Source organism: Macaca fascicularis, chromosome 2, assembly GCF_037993035.2.
Source record: "Macaca fascicularis isolate 582-1 chromosome 2, T2T-MFA8v1.1".
In the NCBI taxonomy this organism is placed as follows: domain Eukaryota; kingdom Metazoa; phylum Chordata; class Mammalia; order Primates; family Cercopithecidae; genus Macaca; species Macaca fascicularis.
This window is the reverse complement of record NC_088376.1, coordinates 49,381,025-49,406,960: the sequence shown is the minus strand read 5'-3', so window position 1 is coordinate 49,406,960 and position 25,936 is coordinate 49,381,025. Positions and strand designations below refer to the sequence as shown.

Sequence of the window (25,936 nt, the reverse complement as noted above, 5' to 3'; positions counted from 1 at the left end):
CTGCTCAGGTGGCTGAGGCACGAGAATTGCTTGAACCCAGGAGGTGGAGGTTGCAGTGAGCCAAGATCGTGCCACTGCACTCCAGCCTGGGCCACAAAGCTGAACTCTGTTCAAAAAATAAAAATAAAAATAAAATAAGCACAAATAAATTACTTTATAAGAACAGAACTTTCATATTTCCTTTAAAAAACAATTTGCATTGCAGACTTTTTATTTTAATAGTCATTTCTCAATTATCTGTGGATACTTTATCTCTGTAAATTAACTTTATTTTTAATTACATAAGTCAAATTTTGTAATGTATTTAGTGCCATAACATTTATTTGACTTAGATTGGTATTTTGTTGGCATCCGCAGGAACTCATTTTTATTTTTAGTCCATAGGAAAGTGTGAATGAGAGAAAAATATATACAATAACTTTTCAGGTTTAACAAGTGTATTCCATCACTGAAAGAAATGAGTTGTAGTTTGACAGAGTGATAGTAGAGGTAGGCAGAGGTTAAGAGGAGAGGCCAGGCATTCAAATCATTATTGTGTTGTTTCCTATATTTAAAAAAAAATTGAATTGTAAAACATCTTAAACATTATAATTCAGAGATTGTTTAAAAATCTTCACAAACTCTTGTTTTCAAGATCAACTCGAATTTTCTCATTATCGCAGAGTTAACATGTAGTTCTGTCTCCGCCTCCTTTTTTTTTTTTTTTTTTTTTTAATTGAGACAGAGTTTCCCTCTGGGGACCAGGCTGGAGTGTACTGGGCTCATGGTTCCCCGCAACCGCAACCGCAACCTCCCAGGATCAAACGATCTTCCCATCTCCGCCTCTCTCCAGTGTAGCTGGGACTAGAGGCACATACCACCACAGTCAGCTAATTTTTGTATTTTTTGTAAAGACAGGGGTTTGCCATTTTGCGCAGGATGGTCTCGAACTCCTGGGCTCAAGCAATCTGCCTACCTTGACCTCCAGAAGTACTGGATTTACTTCTGGAGTAAATATAGGAACTGCGCCCAGCTCCGTTCCTATTCTTATTCTTGCTCAATGCTGCCTTGGAATTTTCAGGGTTCTTCTAAATTTTTACTTAAATAATAAAAAAAAAAAAGTTAAATTCTTTTGCATTATAAAATGTGAGATATTTTCAACCGTTTTCCTAATAGAAAGCATGAAAATCACCTAATTTTATGCAACGTAGTAAATAGGGTAATAGTAGTATCTCCAAAGGTTTTCGATGTGATGTAATACTTTTTATTTCCTTTATGTCATCCTTTACAGTTAGACCTGATAATTATACACCAGCAGGTGGAGCTGCTTGGAAGTAAGTGCATTATATATATTATGCATTTATTAAAACTATTGAAAATATTTTAGTTTTCACAAGTTTCTTTACATCTAAAGATGTTATAAACGAGAAAGTTAAATGTGTAAAACAGAATTAGATCAAAAAGAATACTAGGTCTTTTTTTAATTAAAAGCTAAAAGTAAAATTATTAGTCTTATTTAGATAAAATAGAAGCATAAAACTCTGAATCTTTGGTGATATTGCCATTCAAATTCTGACATTACATCTACATTAAAATAGTAAAACGTATTTGATTATTTCCATGGATGCTAATCATTTAAATTTCTTAATAATTTCAAAAATGGAAACTGCGGTTTTAACTAAATAACAAAAAGTTATCAAAACAAAATGTTACTGTTTTATCATTTTATCAGTGATTTACCAAATAGGAAAATTATTTAAGAATCTACAAATTTACAAGCATGACTAACTGGATTCAAATTACTTGAGTATTTTCTGGTTTTGGTGCTCTATATTATTCCTAAATATATGTGAAAATTGAAATAGCCGGATAGCATACAACTTTAGATATATTACCAGCAAATATTTTAGACAAAATCACTATTATCACCATATGGTGCCAATAGTTCTATATAAATAATACAATTATTTTTTGAGTTATAAATTACTCTTTAAAGCATTTGTCCTTTAGTGAAAAGGTACACTGTATGTTCTCAAGTAGGTCATATATCTGGAATAAATATTAATTAATTATATAGCTTTATTCTCACCATTTACTTTTATTTCCATGGCTAAGTCCTACAGATTTAGAGCACAGAAATAAATTTGTGTGAAGAAGATACCATATACTTAATAAGTGATCAGATACTGTATTCTTTTAATGACATCTCCTCTTTATTTACAGTTATCAATACTAAGGAAAAAAATGTTTTTATAAAAAATGGTTTATTTTGCTCCATCAGTGATACTTGGTACTGAGACCTCCAACAAATATGAGATTAAAAACAGCTTGGGACAAAGAATTTACTTTGCAGTGGAGGAAAGCATCTGCTTCAATCGTACTTTCTGTTCCACTCTGCGATCTTGCACCCTGAGGATCACAGATAACTCAGGTCGAGAGGTCATTACAGTGAATAGGCCCTTGAGATGTAACAGCTGCTGGTGTCCTTGCTACCTCCAAGAGGTTAGTTACTGGCTAAGGTTGCCTTTTTTGATTTTTAAAATTAGCATTTGTTTCTTTAAAAGGAATTCATCTGGAGCAATGAGGCAATTAACCTGTCAGTTGTTTCAATTATTAATAGTATGTTGTTCCTTTAGGATCAGATCAGCTTGAGGATTTGGTGATTCACTAAATTTTTTTTCCTTTCCAACCAAAAACTATGGTGGCTTTCGTGATGTAAACTGTTGAGGACAGCTCATGCATCATGTAAATGAGATAGACCTCTGGAATCTCTATAGTAGTCATGTAATTGTAATGTCTACAGGTTGCACGATTGGGCATATATGCCCTTTGTCTTCTCCAACTGGAGCAAAGTCCAGAAAGTGCTAAGTGATACTAAACTCCTCTAAGGTGTCCTCTTGGATAGCTATTATTATTTATTATGGAATCTCACACATTTACCCGTTTATGACAAAACCCAAGGTTTGGCAAGACAATGTTATTGTTCTACAGGAAATAATTCAATTATTTTATTTTAATATATAATAGATTTACATTATTATTTAGTAGACCTATAATAATAACTTTCATTGACATACGCAGTTCAATTGACACAGAACTTTACTTACTTTGCTGGCTTTGATACCAGGATATTCTACTCATAAGCAAGAATAGAGTCATGAAATCTCTAGGAGCTAGAAATAATTACTCTCTACATTTTGCAGTCAAGGAAGGAGAGTGGAGGCCGCTAACCTATGACTATACATTCAAGAAATCAGGAAATATCATAGATGGGACTTGATCCAGGTGTCCTAACTTAGGCCCAATCTTCTCTGTTAGAACCTGTGGATAAGTACTGACCTTAGGATGATGGGAAAATATTAATATGAAAGATGGTTATTTAGGGAAGTTTCTAATAACATATATCAAAGCTAATTCTCCAACTATCTTTAGGCAAGCATCTGACTAAGTGATAAGATGACTGAAGTGCTCATGCATGGAGCCCAAGAATTTCCATCCGTCTACTGAGGATATTTAATATTAATATGCCCCAAGAGAGTGTAGTCATTATGATCACAGAATTATGCTCATTTAAAAATTTTTGATAATTAATGTTTTCTTTAATGGTAGTCCAGGGTCATAAATTAAACATAATATATATCTTGATACCTATTAGTAACTTTTTAAAAAATTTGGTCAATAGCAAATTAATAACTTTAAAAGTGACCCCAGAACAAATCTATATTAATTCTGAGCAGTCTAGTTGAAATCACTTTTATCTATCCAAGAATGTTACAGACATATGCATAAGACTATGAACTTAATAAGAAAAGTCAAAATGAGATCAGATGATGGAGAGATGGCTTGGTTTAAATGCAAACATTTTAAAAATTTGTACCCGCCCCCAATTTATTTTACAAAATATTTGATTTGATTACATAAATATGTAACGGTAATGGAGTCAAATACTAAAGTAATGCCTGATAATGCAAAAATCCAACTACTAGTCTCCAACACTGTGGAAGCCACGAACCAGCAATCAAACTGGTGTTTAATGACTACAACTCTGCAAGAAGCATTTGTTTTCAATTAAATGCAGATAATCTGGGAGTTTATAATCTGACTGAAAAAAGTATGAATACTCAATAATTGATAAAAGAGATGAGTGTTGTGGCTACAATTAGAAGGAGTAGATGTGAGTTACTGCATAGGAACAGCTTCAGTGGTTGAACAACTGTTGTACTTGGGATAAAATGACAAAGAAGCCACTGTCCCAGGGTCAGAAGATAGTCGTTGGGTAGATTCTCTTTAGTGAAATAAGACAAAGACTTTTAGTGCACTGTGCTAAACATATGTTTATACAGTGAATTTCTTTGTTCTCTGTAAAATATTTTATAAAATCTGTATCCGTAAAAGCAGATATTTAGAATGATTTATAGGATATCAAAATAATTTTATAACAGTATATTGTTTACAGGTAAATTGACATTATAGTAAAATTAAAATATGATAACCTAAGAAAATCTTATTTTGTCATTATCTCTTCTTGCAGTTAGAAATCCAAGCCCCTCCTGGTACTATAGTTGGTTACGTTGCACAGAAGTGGGACCCCTTTCTGCCTAAATTCACAATCCAAAATGCAAACAAAGAAGACATTTTGAAAATTGTTGGTCCTTGTGCGACATGTGGCTGTTTTGGCGATGTGAATTTTGAGGTACAATTGACAAAATGAAAGAAGTTTTCATTTAGGTCCTGATTTTTTTTTTTTTTTGCAATATAATTCAATTTTTTATATGTTCAAATTAATTTCATCTCAGATAAGTTCAGAAAAATAACATATTTGTAATATAATGTAATCAGCCCATATTGTACATGCTAAGAATAGGAATATGTAAATCCAGAGATATAAAGTCCAAGGATTTTAAAAAAATAATATTACAAAATTTATCACCTTGGCCATCGTATATGTCATAGACCAGTGTAAGTATTATTCAAAATAATTTTAATAAATTTAATATAACAAAAGCATATTTAGCTAAATATAATTCTATGTGTTTTATGGACAAAGCTACTGTATCTCTTTGATTAGAATAGTAAATGTGTTGCGATTTTAATGTGTCCAAGACTTTGAACATCAAAAATTTTTGGACATACAGTTTTACTTTTTTAAGATAACCAATATTTCCTGATTTTGAAAATTAGCACTTCATTCTCTTTTCAGTATGTTTTATTAATGTAGAATCACAGGACACATGCCATAAAGCCAATAAATATAGTTTAGAATCACCTAAATTAGGTATCTTCTTTCCTATGGCCCTTGTGATCACATATCCCAGTAGGTCTCATTTCAGCAGCATGTTGCATTAAAACAGCAGTAACTCAAAAGTTGTGTTTCCAAGACCTGCTAAGTTAGTTTTGTAAAAAACAAACAAACAAACAAACAAAAAATAAAAAAATATTTATTCTTATATGTGTATGAATTGAATATTTAAAAAATAGAAAGTTGCAAATTTGATCTGCAGCCATATAAACTATCTTAACAGGTTGTCCTGGACATACATCTTAGGTAGAGGAGACAGCTTAATTGAAAGTGTATATTTATTTTTCATGCATTCATACATAAATATCTCAGCAAGGGCATTCAGTTCTCAGGATTTCAGGAAACACTATGCACATAAAATACCATGGAAATTTTGCAAACTGAACTGTTCTAACTTCACCCTGTTTCCAAAGGATTTGGCATGACTTTCCTAAGAGTAATATGATTGAGAAAGATATTAAACATGAGTTTTAGCATTCATGCTATAGAAATGTCCTAAGTAACTCTCTCTATTCTCTATCTTTCACTACCCTGAAAAAAGTGATAGTTTCTCTTGAATTACTTTCAGCATCAGGATGGCAAGCAGAGTAAACAAACGAATAACTGATAAAGTTGATTTGTGAACTCCTTCTAGCTGAGAAGGACTGATAGACTTTGATGTCCAGTTGGTCTTAACTTCCTATGTGGCACATTAGCCAGGAGGACTTTTTTAATGTAAAATTGGATTTAGGATTTGTTACAAAGGATTGACCTAATAAATGTCTGAGTATAATATAAAAATGTGATTTAACAATGTCCAATAATATTTAAATGTTTTAATAATTATAAAATTTTAGCAACTGAAATTTGAAAGTTTACAAATTATGCCTAGAAATTAATTTAATTCCTTCTGAAATATTTTTCAAACATATCTTCTTTTATATTTTTAAGATACGGAATTCAGGTTTAAGATCTGGACCACAAGTAAAGAAATTGCCTTCATGCTTAGATAATTCAATTGAACTATGTACCTGCTGCCATCTTGTGGTGGCTGAGCCTTAATTATTTATCCTGCATACAAAAAAAGAAAAAGAATTATGATGGACTAGAAAACTGTCAGAAAAGCAAAGTTTCTAAAAAGTAAACTGAAAAGCTAAATTTACAAACCTATGCTTATATGATGGAATGAGTAACATGGAAGTGTCATTTGGAGATGACAAATAAAATAATTCAAATCTCTCATGAAATAAACATCCTTGGAAGTACAAAACCAACATTTTTCACTTTCAAATTTAATACTCCTTATTTTCTTTCTAAAGGTGAAAACCATTAATGAAAAGCTTACAATTGGAAATATTTCAAAGTACTGGTCAGGATTTGTAAATGATGTCTTCACAAATGCTGACAATTTTGGAATTCATGTTCCTGCAGATCTAGATGTAACAGTCAAAGCAGCCATGATCGGTGCCTGCTTTCTCTTTGTAAGTATAGGCTTCGAGAGCATGAGTGATTTGTTATTCTCCTTCTTGCTTGTTAATTACAATATAGCCTATTCCATTTACACAGTGTTTACCCCCAAAGAGTATATTTTATTCATAGAAAGATAGCTTAGGACCAATGTTCTTCAAAAATTAGAATTTAGAACCCTGCATTTCTGTTAGGCAGCCCCTCTCCAGTGATCTCATATCCCCTTTCTCAAAAACTGATACGCTATCCCATCCTCTTCATCATTTCCCTAAAAACCGAGTTTCCCCTTGCTTTTATGTTCAATTTAGATTTTTGGCTTATTTTCACTTTAACTAAAAAATATGCAAACATAAATATCACATGATTTATCCTGGGTAAAGTTCCAGACTGGTTCATTAAATGATAGTGAGCTAGATGATATTAAGGATGTTGCCTTCTCAATATGAACATAGATACATGAAATGATTTGATGAGTTAATAGGTACCAGTTGTCATTATTTCTAACATATTATGTTCCTGTTATTACTTTCCAACTTACAATTATATTGAAAACCTTTTCTTCTTTGGTGTATGGAGATTGATGATAGAAGAAAAGAAGTCAACTAATAACTGTGTCAAAATGCATGACCTATATCCTGTTCTTAGTTTTCCCTCTAATATTTATCTAATTTCCTACTGCTTTCAATGCAGCCATAAAGACTTATGGAGTTTTTATTTTTTGATATATAAATGACATGTATTTTTGACATGTATTTTTTATAAATATATAAAAATATGTGTATACACAGGCACACACATAAGTGATTAAAACAGCATAAGAGTTGAGAGTAGGTTGCAGACATTATGCCTTTTCCCCTAATTATATTAATGTGCATTTGCTAAAAACAAGGAATTTTTTTACACATCACAGTACTATTGTCAAAATCAGGCACTAAACACTGATTCAGTGCTATTATCTAATCTACAGACTTTATTCGGGTTGCACCGATTTCCCATAATGATGTCCTTTCTAACAATAGAAAATCCAAGATCATGAAGTATGTCCATTTTGTCACATCTCATTAGCTTCCTTTCACCTGGAACAGTTCTTAAGGGGGGTGTGTGTGTGCATGAACATGTGCACACTCATGTGCATTTTCCTGAGTCTCATAACACTGGAATTTTTGTTTTTGTTTTATTTTTGGAGATAGAGTCTCGCTCTGTCGCCCAGGCTGGAGTGCAGTGGCGCAATCTTGGCTCACTGCAACCTCCGCCTCCCAGGTTCAAGTGATTCTCCTGCCTCAGCCTCCCGAGAAGCTGGTATTACAGGCATGTGCCACCACACCTAGTTAATTTTTTTTGTATTTTTAGTACAGACGGGGTTTCACCGTGTTAGCCAGGATGGTCTTGATCTTCTGACCTCGTGATCCGCCTGCCTTGGCCTCCCAAAGTGCTGGGATTACAGATGTGAGCCACCTTGCCCGGCCGACATTGGCATTTTTTTAAGTGCATAAGCCAATTATTTTGTAAACTGTGGTCTAATTTCAGTTTGTGTCATGTTTAGATTCAGGTTATGCACTTTAGGTAAGCAAGAAATTTTTATAAAGCTTAAAGTCTTTCTCATGTTTTATTGTTTTCTGGGGTTTCAGAATGCTAAATCTGATTATTTACATTAATGCCCTACTTACTGAGTCTCTTCTAATGATATTTGGAAAATATATGAACTAAAAATTATTCCCGATGACTTCACTGATGGAAACTCAGAATTTAATACAGACGTAGATATACATATGCATATATACATATACATATACACATACATATACATGTATGTATATTATGATTATTTCTCCAGGATTTCGGAGGAATTATTTTAACTTATCTGTCTCCTATTATTGGTAGAAGGTGGAACTAACATCTATATAGTGCTAGGTTTTTAAACTGACTAAGTTGTCACTCTCAACTCCCATTTTCATCTGCAAATCTAACCAGTTCAGTCTATCTTGCCTGTTGCCTAATGTCATCTCTTCCATATTCTCCTCTATCCACTGGACAGTGCTTTTAACTTGTCACCCTTCCTTTGCTTGTTTTCCCATCTTTGATCATTCTGACTTCAACACCAGCCCATCCACACACACACCCTTTCCCCAAGATCTTCATTAGGCCTTTCTGATTAAGCCCCTCACTTAACATTGATATTTAGAAACCAATCATTTTTAATCTGCCCTACTCATCTATTTTACATAACAAGCTGTTGGTTAAAATGTACTGCCGAAATTGGAACTACAATTCTCTGTATTTTAAACCTTACCAGTTTTTCTTATTGTTTCAGAACCCTCTAAACATATGTTCTTCTTGAAAAAGCATGTATTTCTTAGTCCATATGCTTTGAGAGATTGATGAGATGTAGATTCCATAAAGGTTGATCTAGGTCATACTCAAAGTGTGGTACAAAGTGTAAGCATCTGCACCACCTAGAAGCTTGCTCAAAGCAAAGAATCTCAGATCCCACGCCAGATGCATCAGGACTTGCACTTGAAAAAGATGCCCAGGTGCTTCCTCTACGCACTATAAATTTAAGAAGCACTGATCTAGATAATACCCTAATCATCTAAAAGGATAACTTTTAAAATCCAGCATTTAAGGGAGAAATATGTTCACTGAGAATAGTTAATGACTCCCATTCATTTCTCTTTATTTCTTTTTACCATCGTATTGTAAAATACTTGCCTTTTCTTGCCAGCCAATATAGCTTTTAAAACTATTTCTTACATGTATTACCTAGGTAAATTACTTTGTTCTATATATAATTTTATAGAAAGAATTATGTTGTTATTTTTTAAATGCTGTTTCTATTTTATTCAGGTGAAGGCTTTAGAAAGCTGCTGGTATAAGGGTATTTCCTGATTTAAATACAAATCTAAATTCACAAATGAAATCTAATTTTTGGTCTCCTCTAGTTCCAGGCTACCACTTCACAACCCACCACTCCTCCAACTCACCACTCACTCTTTAAGTTCTCTCTGGTATAGTTTTTAGTACTCCCTCAACCACCTATTTGCTGACCACATTATCTGTGATAATAAATCTAATTTTTGTTCAAATATTGGTATCCATTATAACTTCCTACACTGACCCAGAATGCCTACTGTCTAATTCTGGAAAGGGTTTATCACCCAAAACTTTGACAATACTATGCAGAGTTAGATAAAGTTTCCAAGTTACTTATACTCTGAAAATTCAACATGAAAATAAAATGTCATGAAGCTTAAAACTTTTAAATTTTTATCTCCTGATAAATCATATAATACTGGAACACTTTGACAATACTATGCAGATTCAGATAAGGTTTGCAAGTTACTTATACTCTGAAAATTCAGCATGAAAATAAAATGTTGTAAAGCTTAAACCTTTTAAAGTTTTCTTCTTCTGATAAATCATAATACTGGAACACCGTTGGAAATATAATTGCTTTACAGAATCAAAGCTTGCATGTCAAACTTTTGATCTTGTTTTCTTTTTGTAAATTCACTTATATTCAGTTTATTTATTTGTAGGATTTTATGTTCTTTGAACATTCACTGGCTGGATTATAATAACCAAGATAATGAAAACAATAAAATATGCAGAGCGTATTTCAGTAAGTAAAAAGCAAGTTTAAATGATCTCTTTCCCTTTGAAGATGTCTATATTTGACGCTATCTAATTCTTTTTCATTTTCTTCTAGAAATCCCTTGGGCTCTGGATTTCATTTCTGAATGATTTGAGTGTTTGCTTTTCTGTAAAAAAAAAAAAAGTTAATTACTATATTTATTAAAACAGTTTAATGAGGCAATTATCTAGTTGTGAATGCATGATAGCTAAATATGTGATTACTGGCCTGAGCACAAGGTTGCTTTGAGAGATTACCATTCTTTCTTTTTATCCTTTTGAAGTTATTGCAATGGTAAGCATGAAAGATGAGAACTAAGGCTTGCAGTATCACTGATGAAAATTCAATGTTTAGAGAACACTTTGAAGTTTTTCTGGTACTAAGGCTGGTTACTAATCAAAAGCACTGAGTTTCTAAAACATTTTTTCAAAAGTAGTCCCTTTATACTTTGTTTATTAATCTTCTTATTGTAGTGAGATATTACTACTTTACACTGGAAAAGTTAAAAGCTGGGTAAATAATACATCTAAAGATGAAGAGGAAGATAGATGGTATGAATTCATTCTAGTGGTAAGAGGCACAGTTACATTCCGTAAAGAAACTAGTATTTACAAACCAAAGAATGCTTTATATACCTACTCATGCCAGAGATTTAAATAAGCATATAAACAGACCTCTAAGTCCTACAGTGTTGTCTATCAGGAATTTTATCTATTTGCAGAGAAAATTCAGTCAGTTAAGGGATCTAAGGCTCTGAAAAATAGACAACTCAAGGACTTAAAAACAAGCAACAGAAACCAAATAAATAAAATCTTAATCCATGAGTCAAATGCAGATGTAAAAGAGTACAGTACATTCAATTAAATTAGTATCTTTCAATTCAACATTTATGGAGTTTTCCTGATTACTATCCACGAGTTATCAACATATTTCCAAAACCTACACAAAAGGAAAATTTGTTATGAACGACAATAATTATTCTCTCCCTTTTCCAAATGGAACAGATTTCTTTTAAGCAAGGCACCATGTAGCCATGTAGGCTCTGTTTTAGACTTACACAAATACTACCTACAGATTTATGTACATATAATGGTGTTTTGAGAAACTCCAGGCAATTCTTCACTTAGAAAAAGGGAATGCATGCTGAACATCTGTTACTAAGTTCGTCAAGTTAGAGTCATTTGAAATTAGGAGATGATCATTTCCTAGAAATAACATTATGGGTGGTAGTTAAATTCCCCAAAGAGCGCACAAATATCAATTCAGTTCTAGACTCTGGAGTAAGGGCTTCCTGCTGTATAACATAAAAATGAAAAACTTCTTTCCCCCATATTCTGGTTCAGTATTCTTCAGTTAATTTGTCCTTATTTACACCTGAACCTTTTCTGACAATCCCTCCCTCCGACCTTTGGCATGTAAAGACTATATATTGCCTCAATCGACCATAACATATCTTGTACCTGAGGCAGAGTGGTTTAGGTATTAACTACCAAAAAATAACTGTATTTTAAAATCACATGCAAGCTTTCTCCCAGTCATACCATTTATTTTTTCAGTGTAACTGGTATCAGCTTCATGCTGGAAGCAATGCAGTCATAGAAGGGAACAAAAGTCTTGTGTGCAATAGGCATAACCTGGAATCTAGTTTCGCTCTTTGCCAGTACTGAAAACTTAAACTGTGATCTTTGGAGATCTCCTTGAGACTCTCGTATTACCTTGAAGAACTCTGGTGATGATGAAGGAGAGCTCAGCATTCCTTCCCTTTCCTCTTAATCTATTGCAACTCAAGTATATGGGATTTATGGTTTTCTTATAATCAGCTAAAGTAAATTACACTTTTAAAACTGATGCTTATTAACTAATAAAATGGAGGACAAATAACATGCCAGGCACCTTGCTTTATATAAATTTCTGGTAGGGTAACAAAATGAAATGACAGCAAAGGAAAATCAGACAGTATGAGGATGACTGCCTGGGAAATCATCTTCCCCCCTTCCCACCCAGCACCCCTGCTTCATGTCCCAAATTTTCTTACTAAAGATAATCTTGTTTTCCTATCTTCTCTTGTCGTTTACTTTTGATTTCTAAAATATAAGATTTTTATAACTGATGTTACAACAGCAACAGCTGAGATTTTCACCATGGGGCAAAAATGGGAAAAAGAAAATATCATTTGTAAGTGCTGCATTTTACCATGATAAACTGCTTTGGAGGTTTTTTTAATATTAAATGAACCCTAAAACTATTGGACAGAGATTCAACACTTACACCTAAGGAAGACTCACTAAAGATTAAAATCCTTCTTAGAATATATCACTCATTTTTAAATTGGCTGCATTTAAATAAAAACCTGATGTACTGCTTTGATTCCAAGTTGGCATAGTAAAATAAACTGAGACCCATCCTGTCTCTCCTTTCTTATTAAAGGTAAAATTGATCTTCTTATCTCTTCTATGCTCTACTTTTCCCTTTTCCACCAAATGTAAGTCCATGAGAGACTAGCAAGACCTTATGATTTTTAGTGAAAAGCATGCAGCTCTAGAACAGGACTCATACTTGTACAACAGTGTTTCCTAGTGCACTACTGCTTCTTGTCCCCAGAACAACCCCAGAACACAGGCTCCAACTCTGTTTACTCCAACTCTGTTTACTGTGTTTACTGGGAAAGACTTGACCAGATTCACACACCTCTCATTCATTCATTCATTGAAATAAATATTTATTTACTTGCTCTTACATGCCAAATATCTAGACCCTTCTCTTATAGTGGTAACAGTTTAGTTGAAGAGATGGCTTTTAATCCAATAATGACAAGAACACATATTACATTTCAGATATGAGAAATGTTTAATGGAGATGGACAAGATGCTAAGGTATGGCAGTTTGACTTGGTCAGAGAAGGAGGGAGTGATGCTGGATTTAATTATTACTCAAATCAGTCTCCCTGAAAATTTGAAGGCTAGGGTTTTTCAAGAATCATTTGTCAAGCAAGGGGCTAGGGAATGGGTGCTGCTGATTGGCTGGGGATACAAACATAAGGGGTGTGGAAAATGGTCTTCATGCACTGAGTCCACTTCTGGGTGGAAGCCACAGAGGAATTGCTGGTCTAGGCAGGACCATTCGGTTATTTGAAGTGCAAAAGCCTGAAAAGACATTTCAAAAAGCCAAACTTAGTTTCTATAATAGTAATGGTACTTACAGGAATAACCGGGAAAGTTGTAAATCTTGTGACCTGCAGTATAATGGCTGGTAATCTTTTAATTACACCTGCATCTTAACAGAATTCAGGCCCCTCTCATCCTTTTAACCTGGTGGCCTTTCATTAGATTTATAGAGGCAGTTTTGTTCTGGGAAGGGCTATTCTCTTTTAAACTACAAACTAAATTTTTCCAAAGTTCTTTGTCTCACAGCCAAGAAAATCAAGAATGCGACATGCCAAGGGTGAGGTTAGAACAACAGTTTAATAAGCAAAAGAAAGAGAGAAAGCTCTCTGCCTCAGAGAGGGGTCCCAGAAAAGGGTTGTCATTTTACAGTTGAATACAGAGGCTTTTATAAGAAACCAATGAGGGCTGGGCATCTAATTTGCATAAAGTGCAAATTTCTGGTAGCTCCACCCTGTCCTCCTAGTGTGCATGCAGGCTCTTACCTTGATTTACTCCATATTGCTTTGTTCCCCTTAATGCACGTGTGTCAGTGGATGGAATTTTCCTTTGCAGACATGTCTGGGCAAGTCAGTCATGTGGCCTGTCTTATCTATGTAGTGTGGCCATGTCTTAGACAAGCTCTCCTGTGCAAGTTCCCTTATTTATGCTTGCAGGCTGTTCTTTTGTTTGAAAGAACTCAACCAAGGACCCACCCTAACTGACTGCCTGACCAGTTTCTCCCTACCTACTCTCTGTGAGCAAGAAAGGATTTCAGGCCTTTGCCATTTACTGACAGAGGAAATATTAAAAGAGGATCTGGTTTAGGGCAAAGAGCATGGGTTCAGTTTTAGTCATGGAAATTGCAATGCCTTTAAGTCTTTCAAAAAGAGATGTCAAAAAGGAAAGTGGTTATCTTTTCAACTAGAATATTTCTAAAAAGAGAAGTGAGTTTATGAGAACTATATGGACGCATTAAGATTTGAATACTTTCTGGTTTACTTCAAGGATGCTCCTAAAAATGTTTTAAATAATACACAGACAATCTTTTTTTTCATTTTCATTTATTTTATAATTGACCAATAAAAATATACATTGTAGAATGGCTAAGTTGAGCTAATTAACATAGGCATTATCTCACTTTTTTTTATGCTGGGAACACTTAAAATCTGCTCTTAGCAATTTTCCTTTTTTTTTTTTTTTTTTTTTTTTTTTTTTTTGAGACGGAGTCTAGCTCTGTTGCCCAGGCTGGAGTGCAGTGGCCGGATCTCAGCTCACTGCAAGCCCCGCCTCCCGGGTTCACACCATTCTCCTGCCTCAGCCTCCCGAGTAGCTGGGAGTACAGGCGCCCGCCACCTCGCCCGGCTAATTTTTTTTTTGTATTTTAGTAGAGATGGGGTTTCACCGTGTTAGCCAGGATGGTCTCGATCTCCTGACCTCGTGATCCGCCCGTCTCGGCCTCCCAAAGTGCTGGGATTACAGGCTTGAGCCACCGCGCCCGGCCAGCAATTTTCAAGAATACAAAACATTGTATTCTAGAGTCACTCCTGAACTTTTTCTTATTCATTCACTTATTTAGCTAATGTTTTTGAAACCACTTCTATGTACTAGGCTCCATATCAGGCAATGGGGATATTATACTCAAAGGTACATTGTCCCTGCTTTAAACTCTCTTCAACAAATATTTCTGGAATGCATGCACTGTACTAGGCATCAATGCCAGCATTAAGTTATAGCAGTAAACAAAAGCAACAAGGTGCCTGCCTTTGTGGAGCTTACATAGAATAGAGCTGATAGTAAACCAACAGGTAACAACATGATAAGGTTACCACAGATAATCACAAATATTGACAAGGAATCTACCACTCAATATCTAAAACAAAAAGCTAAACTTATTATGTGTTCAGGCAAGGGAGAACTGGTTTTGCAAGACACAATTTATAAGCAAAGAAGGTAAATTATATAGGGTTTTGGGAAAGTGTGGAGTTTAAATGATGGAGTATTGACCTTAGCTATGTAAATATGTTCACTATACTAATTGTTGACTGGCTGACCCTTAGGAATCTGTTCACTGGACTAAAGTTATTACTGATTATCTGATTTTCAGAAGTTATGTGAAGAAGATGTTTCCGATTATCTTTCAGAAGCGTGTGTACTTTTGTAATCAATCATTGATTGATTAAACAGGTTTAATACTAGTTTTGATTGTTACTCGTTTGATTGTTAATGCAAAGGGTGAACAATCAATTATTTCCTAGGAGGATGAGAATTTTACACCCTCAAACCCATGAAAAAAAGTAATTCAGGGTAACAAAATAGAAATAGAACTGCTGTTACATTTTAGCATAGACGAGAAACAAGAAAGCAAGACTTAAGAATATTTAGGAAAAGAGTGTACCAGACAGATATAAAAGCAAATGCAGGGCAGGTGCAGTGGCTCACGCCTGTAATCCCAGCACTTTGGCAGGCCAAGGTGAGTGGCTTGCCTGAGCTCTGGGGTTCTCAAACAGCCCGGGCAACATGGTGAAACTCCATCTCCACTAAAATACAAAAAATTAACTGGGCGTGGCAGCGTGCGCCTGTAGTCCCAGCTACTCGGGAGGCTGAGGTAGAACAATTTCTTGAACCTGGGAGGCCGAGATTGCAGTAAGCTGAGATCGTGCCACTGCACTTCAGCCTGGGTGACAGAGCAAGACTCCGTCTCAATTAAAAAAGAAAAAAAGAAAAAAAAAAAAAAAGGCAAATTCAAACGCTCTGAGTCGAGAGCAACTGGGCAAGTGTGAGAAGCACAGGAAGCCGGTATGGAGTACAGTAAACGAGAGAGAGAGAAATGAACAGCTGTAGGAAAAGTAGCCAGGGGTTAAATCACATACAGTCTTGCAAGGCAAGGTTAGGAAGAGGAAATGACAAAACTTGGCATTTCGTTAGATATGGAATGTAAAGGATTTTAAGAATTCTAGTATAAAAAATCAGTTCATTCCAATTTTTGTCATTAGAAACTGAAGGTATGGCCATGACACTCATAAGAACAGGTTCAATTCAGTGTTACAGGTGCTACAATAAAGAGAATTTACCACAAAGGCACAAAAAAAGGAAGCATCCAATATCATTTAAGGTAGAAGGTTAGTACCCCTAGAGAGTAGCTAACAAATAACCCATGAGTTGAATATGTGTCTTCCATGCTAGGTGGGGTCAAAGCTAGGAAGTGTTTGGCTGGAAGAACATTCCAAGCCAAGAGCGCAGCACAAACAAAGGCACAGAAGAGATAGAAATATAGTAGTCAAAATGAAGAATGAAGAGGATGCATAAGATCAGAATGTGTTTAATGAGGTCAGACTCTCTTGGGCTAGGCCACATCTTCCCACTCAGCTGTGCCCCAGGTATCCTCCAAGTAATGGTGCTAGATCATGATTCAAATAATATTTTCTTCTGAATTTATGTACTTTGTATTTGGCCAAAGCATCCTCTAGGGGCTTTGGCAATTGTTTAGAAACGGTAGTGAAACTCGGAAACTGAATCTGAGCGAATAGACAACTATTAAGGGGGAACAAAACAGTATTTTTCTGAAGCCATAATATCTTGAAGGAAGGAAGATAAAACTTGTTAAATAAATTAGACTTCCCTACAAAAGAGAGGTTTGGATAGATGATCTGAAGAATTCAGGTTATAGCCTAGACACGTTGCACACTGAAATTCTAATTCATTTGAGCCTTAATTAGAGGTTTACAGACCTATTATTTTTAGATTTGTTATATTTTATTTTCAAAACGAAAACGAACTGAAGAAATAACATAAACATTTACTACTTCATAATTTACTCTCATTACTGTTTTGTAAGTTTTATATTTTTGTTTCTTTAATTGCTAAAATAAGGTGAAATGAAATTATTGTTTATCATATTTTGACTTTTCAAATTAAGCATTTTTTCCTTTCTCTACACTTTGATTTTTATCATTTCTCCTTACATTGTGTTTTGCTCATCTTAGAAGAAAAAATTCTTTTTTTCTTTTTAATAAAATTTCTCTAAATAAATGTAAATGGATTTTGTCTATTTCTTATGCTGTGAAATTTTTGCCATTAAAAATAGGTGGGAATTGTACTTAGTGACATGTATTGTGGTTCATTCCAACTGTCTAGGTGTTAAATTTAGGCATCACTTATTTAAATAATTTGAATTGAATAATTTAAGTAATCTATAATGTATCTTAAAAAGAAAAAAATTTTCATTAAAAATCTTGTCAAAGAAATGGAAAAAACTAACTAGTTTTAACTAACTGAGCCTCTATTTTATGACTGCCTGCCAAATATTATTATCAGCATTATTGAAAATGCATTTCAAGGCATTTTTGATTTAATTATAAATATATTGTATTTTTAAAAACAATTACAATAGAACTATAAGAGATTTCAAATATTAAAATTTGATATTTTGCCTGAAACAAAATTAAAATGCAATAAGACTATTTGTTTCACAAATACATAAAGCCTAGCATTAATGAGCATTATGAGACACTGGGCTAGACTTCTTACATACATTTCTCATCTAATTCCAGTGCCACACATTATAAGCCCAAAGGTATAGATGAAAAAAATCAATGCTCAGGAAGGTTAAGTAACTTGCCAGATTTTACAAAACTGTTAGCTTTTTGTCGACCTTCCAGAATGAAGAATATGAGTGGGCAGGAAATGGCACGATGAAATAACTGCTAAAATAAAGTAAAATGAGAATCCAAAAAACTAGGGGAGAGGTGCTTTTATTCCTTTAAGACCTGAATTAATAATATTCTCATCAATATTATGTGCTGTCTCTATTTAGAAAGGTAACATATAAACAACTTTAAATCTTTCATCCACTGATCGTATATCTGTGGTGTTATTCTGTGGATATCTTTTTGGTTATTATTCCATATAATCGATGAAGTAGCTAATGTGTAAGCCTGAAAAAATACCTTTGAGAAAAAGTTTACATTATATTGGATTATTTAATTTAAAAAACTTTATTAAACATAAAAGATTTGGAAAATATTTTCCAATATCAATAAATCATAAATGTGGTTTTGGTCTACCATTTCATTGCCTCTTCAGTATTAATTGTAGCTTAACCAAATAATAAAAGAAAATAAAATGTCAGTATTCATTTTGGCAACTGCATTATATACTTAAGTACATCGAATGTTTTAAACTATACCATATTTTTAATTACGTTGAAGGCTAGCTGTAGAAAATACACAGAAAGACTAATAGAGAAATTAAACAGTTCTTACTTTTTAAATCCAGTTACATATGCCTAGGTAATATACACGTTTAATAAGTCTTTCATACTGCAGATGGCAGCAACACTTCACATTGTGATGACATTGCTTAGCTACACCAGCAGAATCTTGAAAATACAAATTTCTATTGAGCATTCATTTTGTTCTTTCTGTAATCTGGGAAATAAAACACATCAATTTTGTATGTAGAAGGGTGAAATTTGATGTTATGTTTTTAATAAACTGAGAAACACTGTATTTGTTGATGGATTATGCACATGGTGAGAGTTTAGTAATTATTATTTTTAATGAGCAGACTGAATTGATGGACAATTTCCATCAATTTAGTGAATGCATATATTCCTATTTTTCTAAGGAAACTGAGTAACGTTGGCTTATCAAATAGTTAAATAAAAGCACCATAAAATCAAGCATATAATTGAAAGTAGAGTCCCAACTCTGATTTTCTATTTGTCACTTAAGAGTTAAATCATCAGTATACAAAATCTAAAATTACTTAAAGTTATGCAGAAAATCCACTCATTTTTGATCATTTGTATGTTGCATCTTGATCACCTTCAGAGGAAATTTGTAGGCCAAGCCAAGACACATCCATAGAGTCAAGTTCCAGTTTGGTGACTAAAGGTCATCCAGCAAGTGTGAGTAGGTCTAACAATGGATACGAATGCCCCACCATTTTAAATAGGCTTTTAAGATAGCAAGGTGATACGAACACAAAACCATAATAAATATTCTATCTAGAGTTAGGGTATGGGTCAGAAGCAAGGAAAAGCAATATAAATGTAGAAAAGTCAACTTATTCTATGTTGACTTTTAACCCAGGTTAAACGTTTAAATAGCATAGCTATTTTTAAAAAATATCCATACCCAGACCTCATTCTGTATCAATTAAGTCAAAATCCCCAAGAGTATCTTTTAAGTCACTTAATTCTTTTTTTTAAATGACTAGTAATTCTAACATACAACCAGTGTCATAAACAACTTCTTTTCTAATGCTGACAAAATAGTATAACTTCTGTTTTTAAGTCCAGATCCAAAATTTGGCTTTCAAATGCTTTAGTAATCAGTGTCTGGCTTACTTACATAGACTTTCCTTTAGCCTGAGACTTTATATTATAGTACTATAATGCCCCTCTGGAGTCCCATTATAGATCTCTACCCTATTATCTTTAAGCAATAATAACAATGATATCATCTTATTTTTAAGAATTCTTTAGAATATTTCAAAGCACTTCCACACATATGACTGGCCTGCATTGGACCTCACAAGAAAACAGAGGGTTTCAGTTTTACATACCATCAGAGATGACCAGGTACAACCTCTGTATACTGAAGACTTAGAAAATGAGAAATATAAAAACTAAATTACTTTGTTTTACTTTGTGCCCACAAGTCTTTCTACTATACAAGAGTATGTATAAAAAGACTATACATAAATATATAAAATGCTCACCATGGTAAATTGTTTAATAAATTATGGTTTATACATAGAATGGAGTTCTCTTTTCTTAAAATGAGATTTTTAGATGATAAAATACATAGAGAGATAGACAGGATGGAAATTATAATATAGGTGGTAAAGGAAAAGCATTTACTTTGCATGTGTGCAGAACTATGATTCAATTCTTGTAAAATTAAAAACTAATTACATATAATGTGTGTGTGTGCATGTGTGTGTGAGAGAGAGAGAGAGAGAAGTGGAAAAGGTTAAATTTCTTAATTGCTACAGCAGAAGCACAGGTATGCAAATCACGTAAAAGCCATATTGATTTATTTAAGATATACATTTAAAAGAATGCCAGCCCGGACATAGATCTGCTCTAAGGTATTTCAAATTAGTGGCTCACCTTTCAAAACCATGAGATAACTTTTTTGATCAACAGAAATATTGTAAAGATTTGAGAGAAGTATTAAGCTCCTAGATCTAACTCTGGGGAACCCGTATGATTGTGATCAAATTCAGAACAACACGTATATTTTGTGGAAAATAAGTTCTTCCTGAGGGCTGTTCGTAAACTTACACAATCTTAATGAGTGAGGTTATTCTGGCCTACAAAACACAGCTGGGAGAAATAGACATGCAATCATAAATAGGAATGTGTCTTCCTGATTCTTGGCAGCCAAGTTCCAGAAACACAGTTACTGGCTCTCACAGTCTCTCAGTACAAATAAGAAGAATTACAGGAACTAAGACAGTTTGGTTCTTAGTAGAAATTAAAAAAAAAAAAAAAGCCATACATAGTCCAGAAATATAATGATGCTTACTCTATATGGAAAGTTAATTTATGATAAAAGGATGTTTTCAAAGGAATAAGTCAATAAATAAATGACTATTTATTCATTGAATAATCATTCAATAAACTCTGGTAAGGAAAACCTTAGCCAACATGGAGCCACTTTTGTTTAGCTAGTGCATTTCCAGACTCCCTTTTGTCCATATCAATCTCAGAGGCTAAATGTGTGGTTTGTGTGTGTTTTAGAGAGAGAAAGAAAGAGAAAAAGGAATATGAAAATGTTATGTTCCTTACTTGCTACAGCAGAAGAACAGGTACACAATCATCTAAAAGCCATGTAAGATGTTTTTGATATATGTTTAAAAGCATGATAGCTAGATTATAGTTCTACTCTACAGCCCTACGTCTATTACTTTCTCAGCTTCCTTGTATCTAGGGGCCCCACGTAGTCAGGTATTGTCAATGAAACATAACCATAACTGTATTAGGACTTTTAGTAAAGCATTTACTTCTCTGTAAAAAGGGGAAGATGTTACCGGTTCTATTTTTCTGATTACTTCTTCCTCCAGGGAACACAATGTGATACCTGAGAACAGAGCATTGATCTTGTGTGAACAAGTCAACAAGCCAATACTCTAAAGGTGTAAACTAAAAACCACAGAAGGAACACAGGTCTTTGATGATACGATGAAATTGTTTTCCCTGTCCTGGACTACCTACCTCCAAAATTCTTAGCTGAGACCATTAAGGTGTTATTGCTTAAGTCACAAGTGTTTAGGTACACTGTAACATGAAGCTGAAAAGATTGTTATCTAATACGACCATTTAGAAAAATTAAAATATGATTTTAGGCCACATACAAATATAAATCTAGATATAAAAATAGAGAAGTAGAATTCAACATTAACATTCCTTTTATGCAATAAATTAAAAAACAACTACGGCAAATGAAAACTAAGACAATTGAAAAAAAAGCTTGCAATATAAAAGAAGACACAGTGCTTATCCATAATGAGGAAAGAGCTTCTGCAAATATATGAGACAAATATACTGAAAGAAAATAGGAAAAGCACAGGAACATAAAAATCACTAAAAGACAGTATTAATGGCCAGTAAAAATAAAATTATGTTCAAAGTATCTGTTAAAGAAATGAATCAGAATAGAAGATTCAAAAATCTGAATTATCCATTGTTATCAAAGATTCAAGAAAGTATATATACTTGGCAGTAAGGTAAATTGATACAACTAATTAGGAGAGAAAATTTGCTTCAAGTGCATTCATTCTAAATATATATTTTAGTCGAGTAAGCAATTTTGCCTGTAGATTTGCTAAGTAATCACAAAAGCTTTCAAAGATGTGTCAGGGTGCTTGCTGCAACATTGTTTTAATATTCTCAGTAAAATCAATGAAGACATACTAATGTTCACCAATGGTGACTTAGTTAATAAATTATTGTTCAAACATAGAATGGAATCATCTCCTCTTAACAATGAAATAGATTGGTAGCCAAGTAGATGGGAGTGGAAGGGAAGGAAGCAGGGATGAAAAGTATCTGTAATATTGTTGGTAAAGGAAAACCAAGCCCTTTTCAGAGCATGTGAACACTGAAATGAAATTGAATGAAATGAAATAATACATTTAAAATGTTAATAAACAAAAATAATTACATGTACACTAAATAGGGCATTCTAAAATTCAAAAATCTAGAATGCATACCAAAATTTTGACAGTAAATATTTCAATGTAGGGTCAGGCATAATGGGGGAAATTAAATATTACTTTAAATAATTCTGTGTTTTTAAATTTTTGAACAATAAACCCATTTAATATATAGATATAAAAATACATATAAGCACACACACGGCTCATACACACACAATCGTTAAAGTACAACTATTTTTAAAAATAATTATTCAGATTTGCCTCATAAGGAAAACCTTGTGACATTTGAATTCATAGGAAAAAAAGTTAAGAATAAAATTTTTAAAAATAATGTTTCTTTTCTATATGACTACTGTCAACCTTTCTCTTCAGTTGTTTCTAAATGAATCCATCTTTGGTACATATCTATTTCATTTTTTCATTGATTTATTTGTCAAAATGTCTAACTCATAAAGATGGATAAATTTTCCTGGGATTTATCATACTACCCAACATATTAGAATCTCAGCTGTTAGTATTTTATTTCACAAAATTCAGTGGTTATTTGATTTGATATGGGATCAATCCAACATGAGAACTCAAGGTGGGAAAGATATATTCATCCTTTTTAAAAAGTGTTTTAAATTGTTATATTTATGGGTGCATTGTAGGTGTATAATTTATGGGGATGTGTGTGTCCTTTCATCAAAATAATAAATAGGACAAAATATATACTCTGAAATTACTTGGTATCTAATTTACCATCAATGCATACTGTAATACTTTCATTACTAGTTTATTTTACAGCACGTAAGTGCAGTAAGAAGAGAAGTTGAGAAGGTGGAATTCATTTCTTAATGTACTGGTCTTGAGGTGCTTATGGAACATCAAAGTCCAGAAAATTTGCAAGTACCTGCCAGGAGAATGCTCTAGCTTAAAGTTTTGAACTTAGAAATTTAAACCATGAGTGCATGACGTAAAACCTTGAAGCTATATAGCAGGAAAAGATAAGTGTCAAAAGTGGAAGAAAGCCCTGGGACACCATACTTTCAAGAATAGAAGAGTCCACAAGGGACAGAGCAAAACTGCCTAGAGAATAGCAGGAAAAACAAAAGTCTAATGCTTTAGAAATTAAGAGAGGAGAGATTTCTATAAAGTGGGCAGTGATTAACCAGGCTAAATGCTATAGCAAGTTAACAAAAAAGATAGGATTTAGTTATTTCCTTTGGATTTAGATCTTAGAATATTATTAGGCCTTGGAGAAGGCAGTTTAAATTTATTTTGTTGAGGGTCCTGATTTAATGCATCCAGGCAAAATGAAAAGCAAGAAAGCAGATAAACTAGGTGACTTTTAAAAATACAAGAAAAATAACTTAGAATTAACATAAAAAGTTAATAACAATCACGATGATCTGGGAGAGGGTAACACTGCCAGGTCGTAATGAAGCCGGGACTATTTTATTTTGCTGCAGTGGAATTACCAGAAATATAAACGAAGTCCAGAGAATAATAATATAAAAACAGCTCAATAACCCTGTTATTCTAGTAAGAGTGAGGTACTTATTCCAGAATCAAAAGCCTGCACATTCTGTTAATCATGAGTTAAAAGATTAAGCTCAGATATAATTTTTCTGGGGTTATAGAAAAAACACAAAGAAAAATAAAGAATTAGATAAAGAATTAGAGCTTCTAACTTTGAATAAATTCCTCTGTATGGGTTGCATGCAAACCCAGATGTCATGGTTCCATATTAGATTTTAGAAAATATAATTTATCAATTAAAGTTAGCAGTAGAACCTAATTATAGAATTAGAAAATAATTTAGAGCAGAATGTAGTCTGGATATTCACATATTGTATTTACATTAAAATTGTATCTGTTATTCTAAGGGAAGAAATTATTTCTTCTTGTGTATCCACAACTGTCATTATCTTATTCCTAAACCTGCTTATTCTCCTTGACACCATCCAGTCTATCCTACAATCCATTCTCCATATAATTGCTAGATTAATCTTTTTTTTTTCTTTTTTTTTTTTGAGATGGAGTCTCCTCTGTCTCCAGGCAGGAGTGCAGTGGTGTGATCTCGGCTCATTGCCACCTCTACCTCCCGGGTTCAAGTGATTCTCCTGCCTCAGCCTCCCGAGTTGCTGGGACTACAGTTTTGTTTTTTTGTTGTTGTTGGGGTTTTTGTTTTGTTTTTGTTTTTTTCGGTATTTTAGTAGAGATGGGGTTTCACCATGTTGGCCAGGATGGTCTCGATCTCCTGACCTGGTGACCCGCCCTCCTCAGCTTCCCAAAGTGCTGGAATTACAGGCACTAGCCACCACACCTGGCGTAGACTGATCTTTTAAAACTAAGCGTCTGAAAGTGCCTTTTAAAGTTCAAAATGGCGCAATGAAAATAACTTGTCTCTCCTCTCTCCTAAGTCCCCAATACAATTATAGCAAATGCAAATGATGATAGACAAAACAACCTCTCAAATTTGCATCACAAATTTGTGTGTCATCCTTGTGCAGGGGCCATGCTAATCTTCTCTGTATCGTTCCAATTTTGGTATATGTGCTGCCAAAGCAAGCACAGGATATTTTTAAAAAGATACTCATAAATTCTAGGCTGAAATTCCAAGTCATATTGGAACACTGATGAATCGAGGAATATGTGAACCTATCAGTCAGATTAAATGTGTACATGCGAACAGTCTATGATGAAGAAAAGTCCTTATCCCAGGGAGCTACCTGGCTCAAAGACAGCAATACCATGCAAGGTGGGAGTACGAAGAACAACTGAAAACAGTTAATTGAAAGTCTGTCTAATGAAATATGCTAGTCAGGTGTCCCACACCAACCTCACTGCTAGCCTCTTCCTTGTCTCAATGAACACTAAGCCTAAGCAGCCCAGCATTATACTTTCAGGAATCCAAATTAGTACTCTTATTGAATCTTAATTAATTGCACAGGGAGAACCAAGATTTTGAAGTTTCTGGAATGGCTTCCCACGCCAAAGGAAGAAGTTCTCCTCATTTTAGCATCCAAAGAGTGATTTCCTCATCTGCTCACCCTAATTGCGATAAGCACAGTCTCTACCTTGGTTCCCAATCCTAGTCCTACTAGTGGGAGAGATCTAGTAGAAAAATGGACAACAGTATATAAAACGGAGAAAAATAACAAGAGTCACCAGTCTTCCATTCTTAAATATAAGTGAACTAAGAACCACTACATATATGAAGCATAGAAAACCAAGATAACCAAAACATAGCTGACCAATGAAGAAACAAATGTAAATCAAAAAACA

General features: G+C 33.8%; 1 protein-coding gene and 1 non-coding gene across 3 annotated transcripts in view; one reads left to right on the top strand and one right to left on the bottom strand.

Annotated features, from left to right (window-relative positions):
* Positions 1–20,881, top strand: part of PLSCR5 (phospholipid scramblase family member 5) — a 30,254-nt gene extending 9,373 nt beyond the window's left edge. Inside the window, exons 3-8 of one of the 2 annotated variants that reach the window (XM_045386811.2) lie at positions 1,271–1,313; positions 2,261–2,481; positions 4,511–4,672; positions 6,577–6,738; positions 10,261–10,343; positions 19,976–20,881. In XM_045386811.2, the coding sequence (XP_045242746.2) occupies positions 1,271–1,313; positions 2,261–2,481; positions 4,511–4,672; positions 6,577–6,738; positions 10,261–10,299 (627 nt within the window). In that variant the 3' untranslated portion in view covers positions 10,300–10,343; positions 19,976–20,881. Of the gene's footprint in view, positions 1–1,270; positions 1,314–2,260; positions 2,482–4,510; positions 4,673–6,576; positions 6,739–10,260; positions 10,344–10,430; positions 10,539–19,975 lie in introns of those variants that run through there. The other variant, XM_045386810.2, reaches the window with a different exon arrangement.
* Positions 20,882–25,112: 4,231 nt separating this feature from the next.
* Positions 25,113–25,223, bottom strand: LOC123571956 (U6 spliceosomal RNA). Its single transcript, XR_006696314.1, has one exon. It is a non-coding gene; the product is annotated as a U6 spliceosomal RNA (small nuclear RNA).
* Positions 25,224–25,936: the final 713 nt, after the last annotated feature.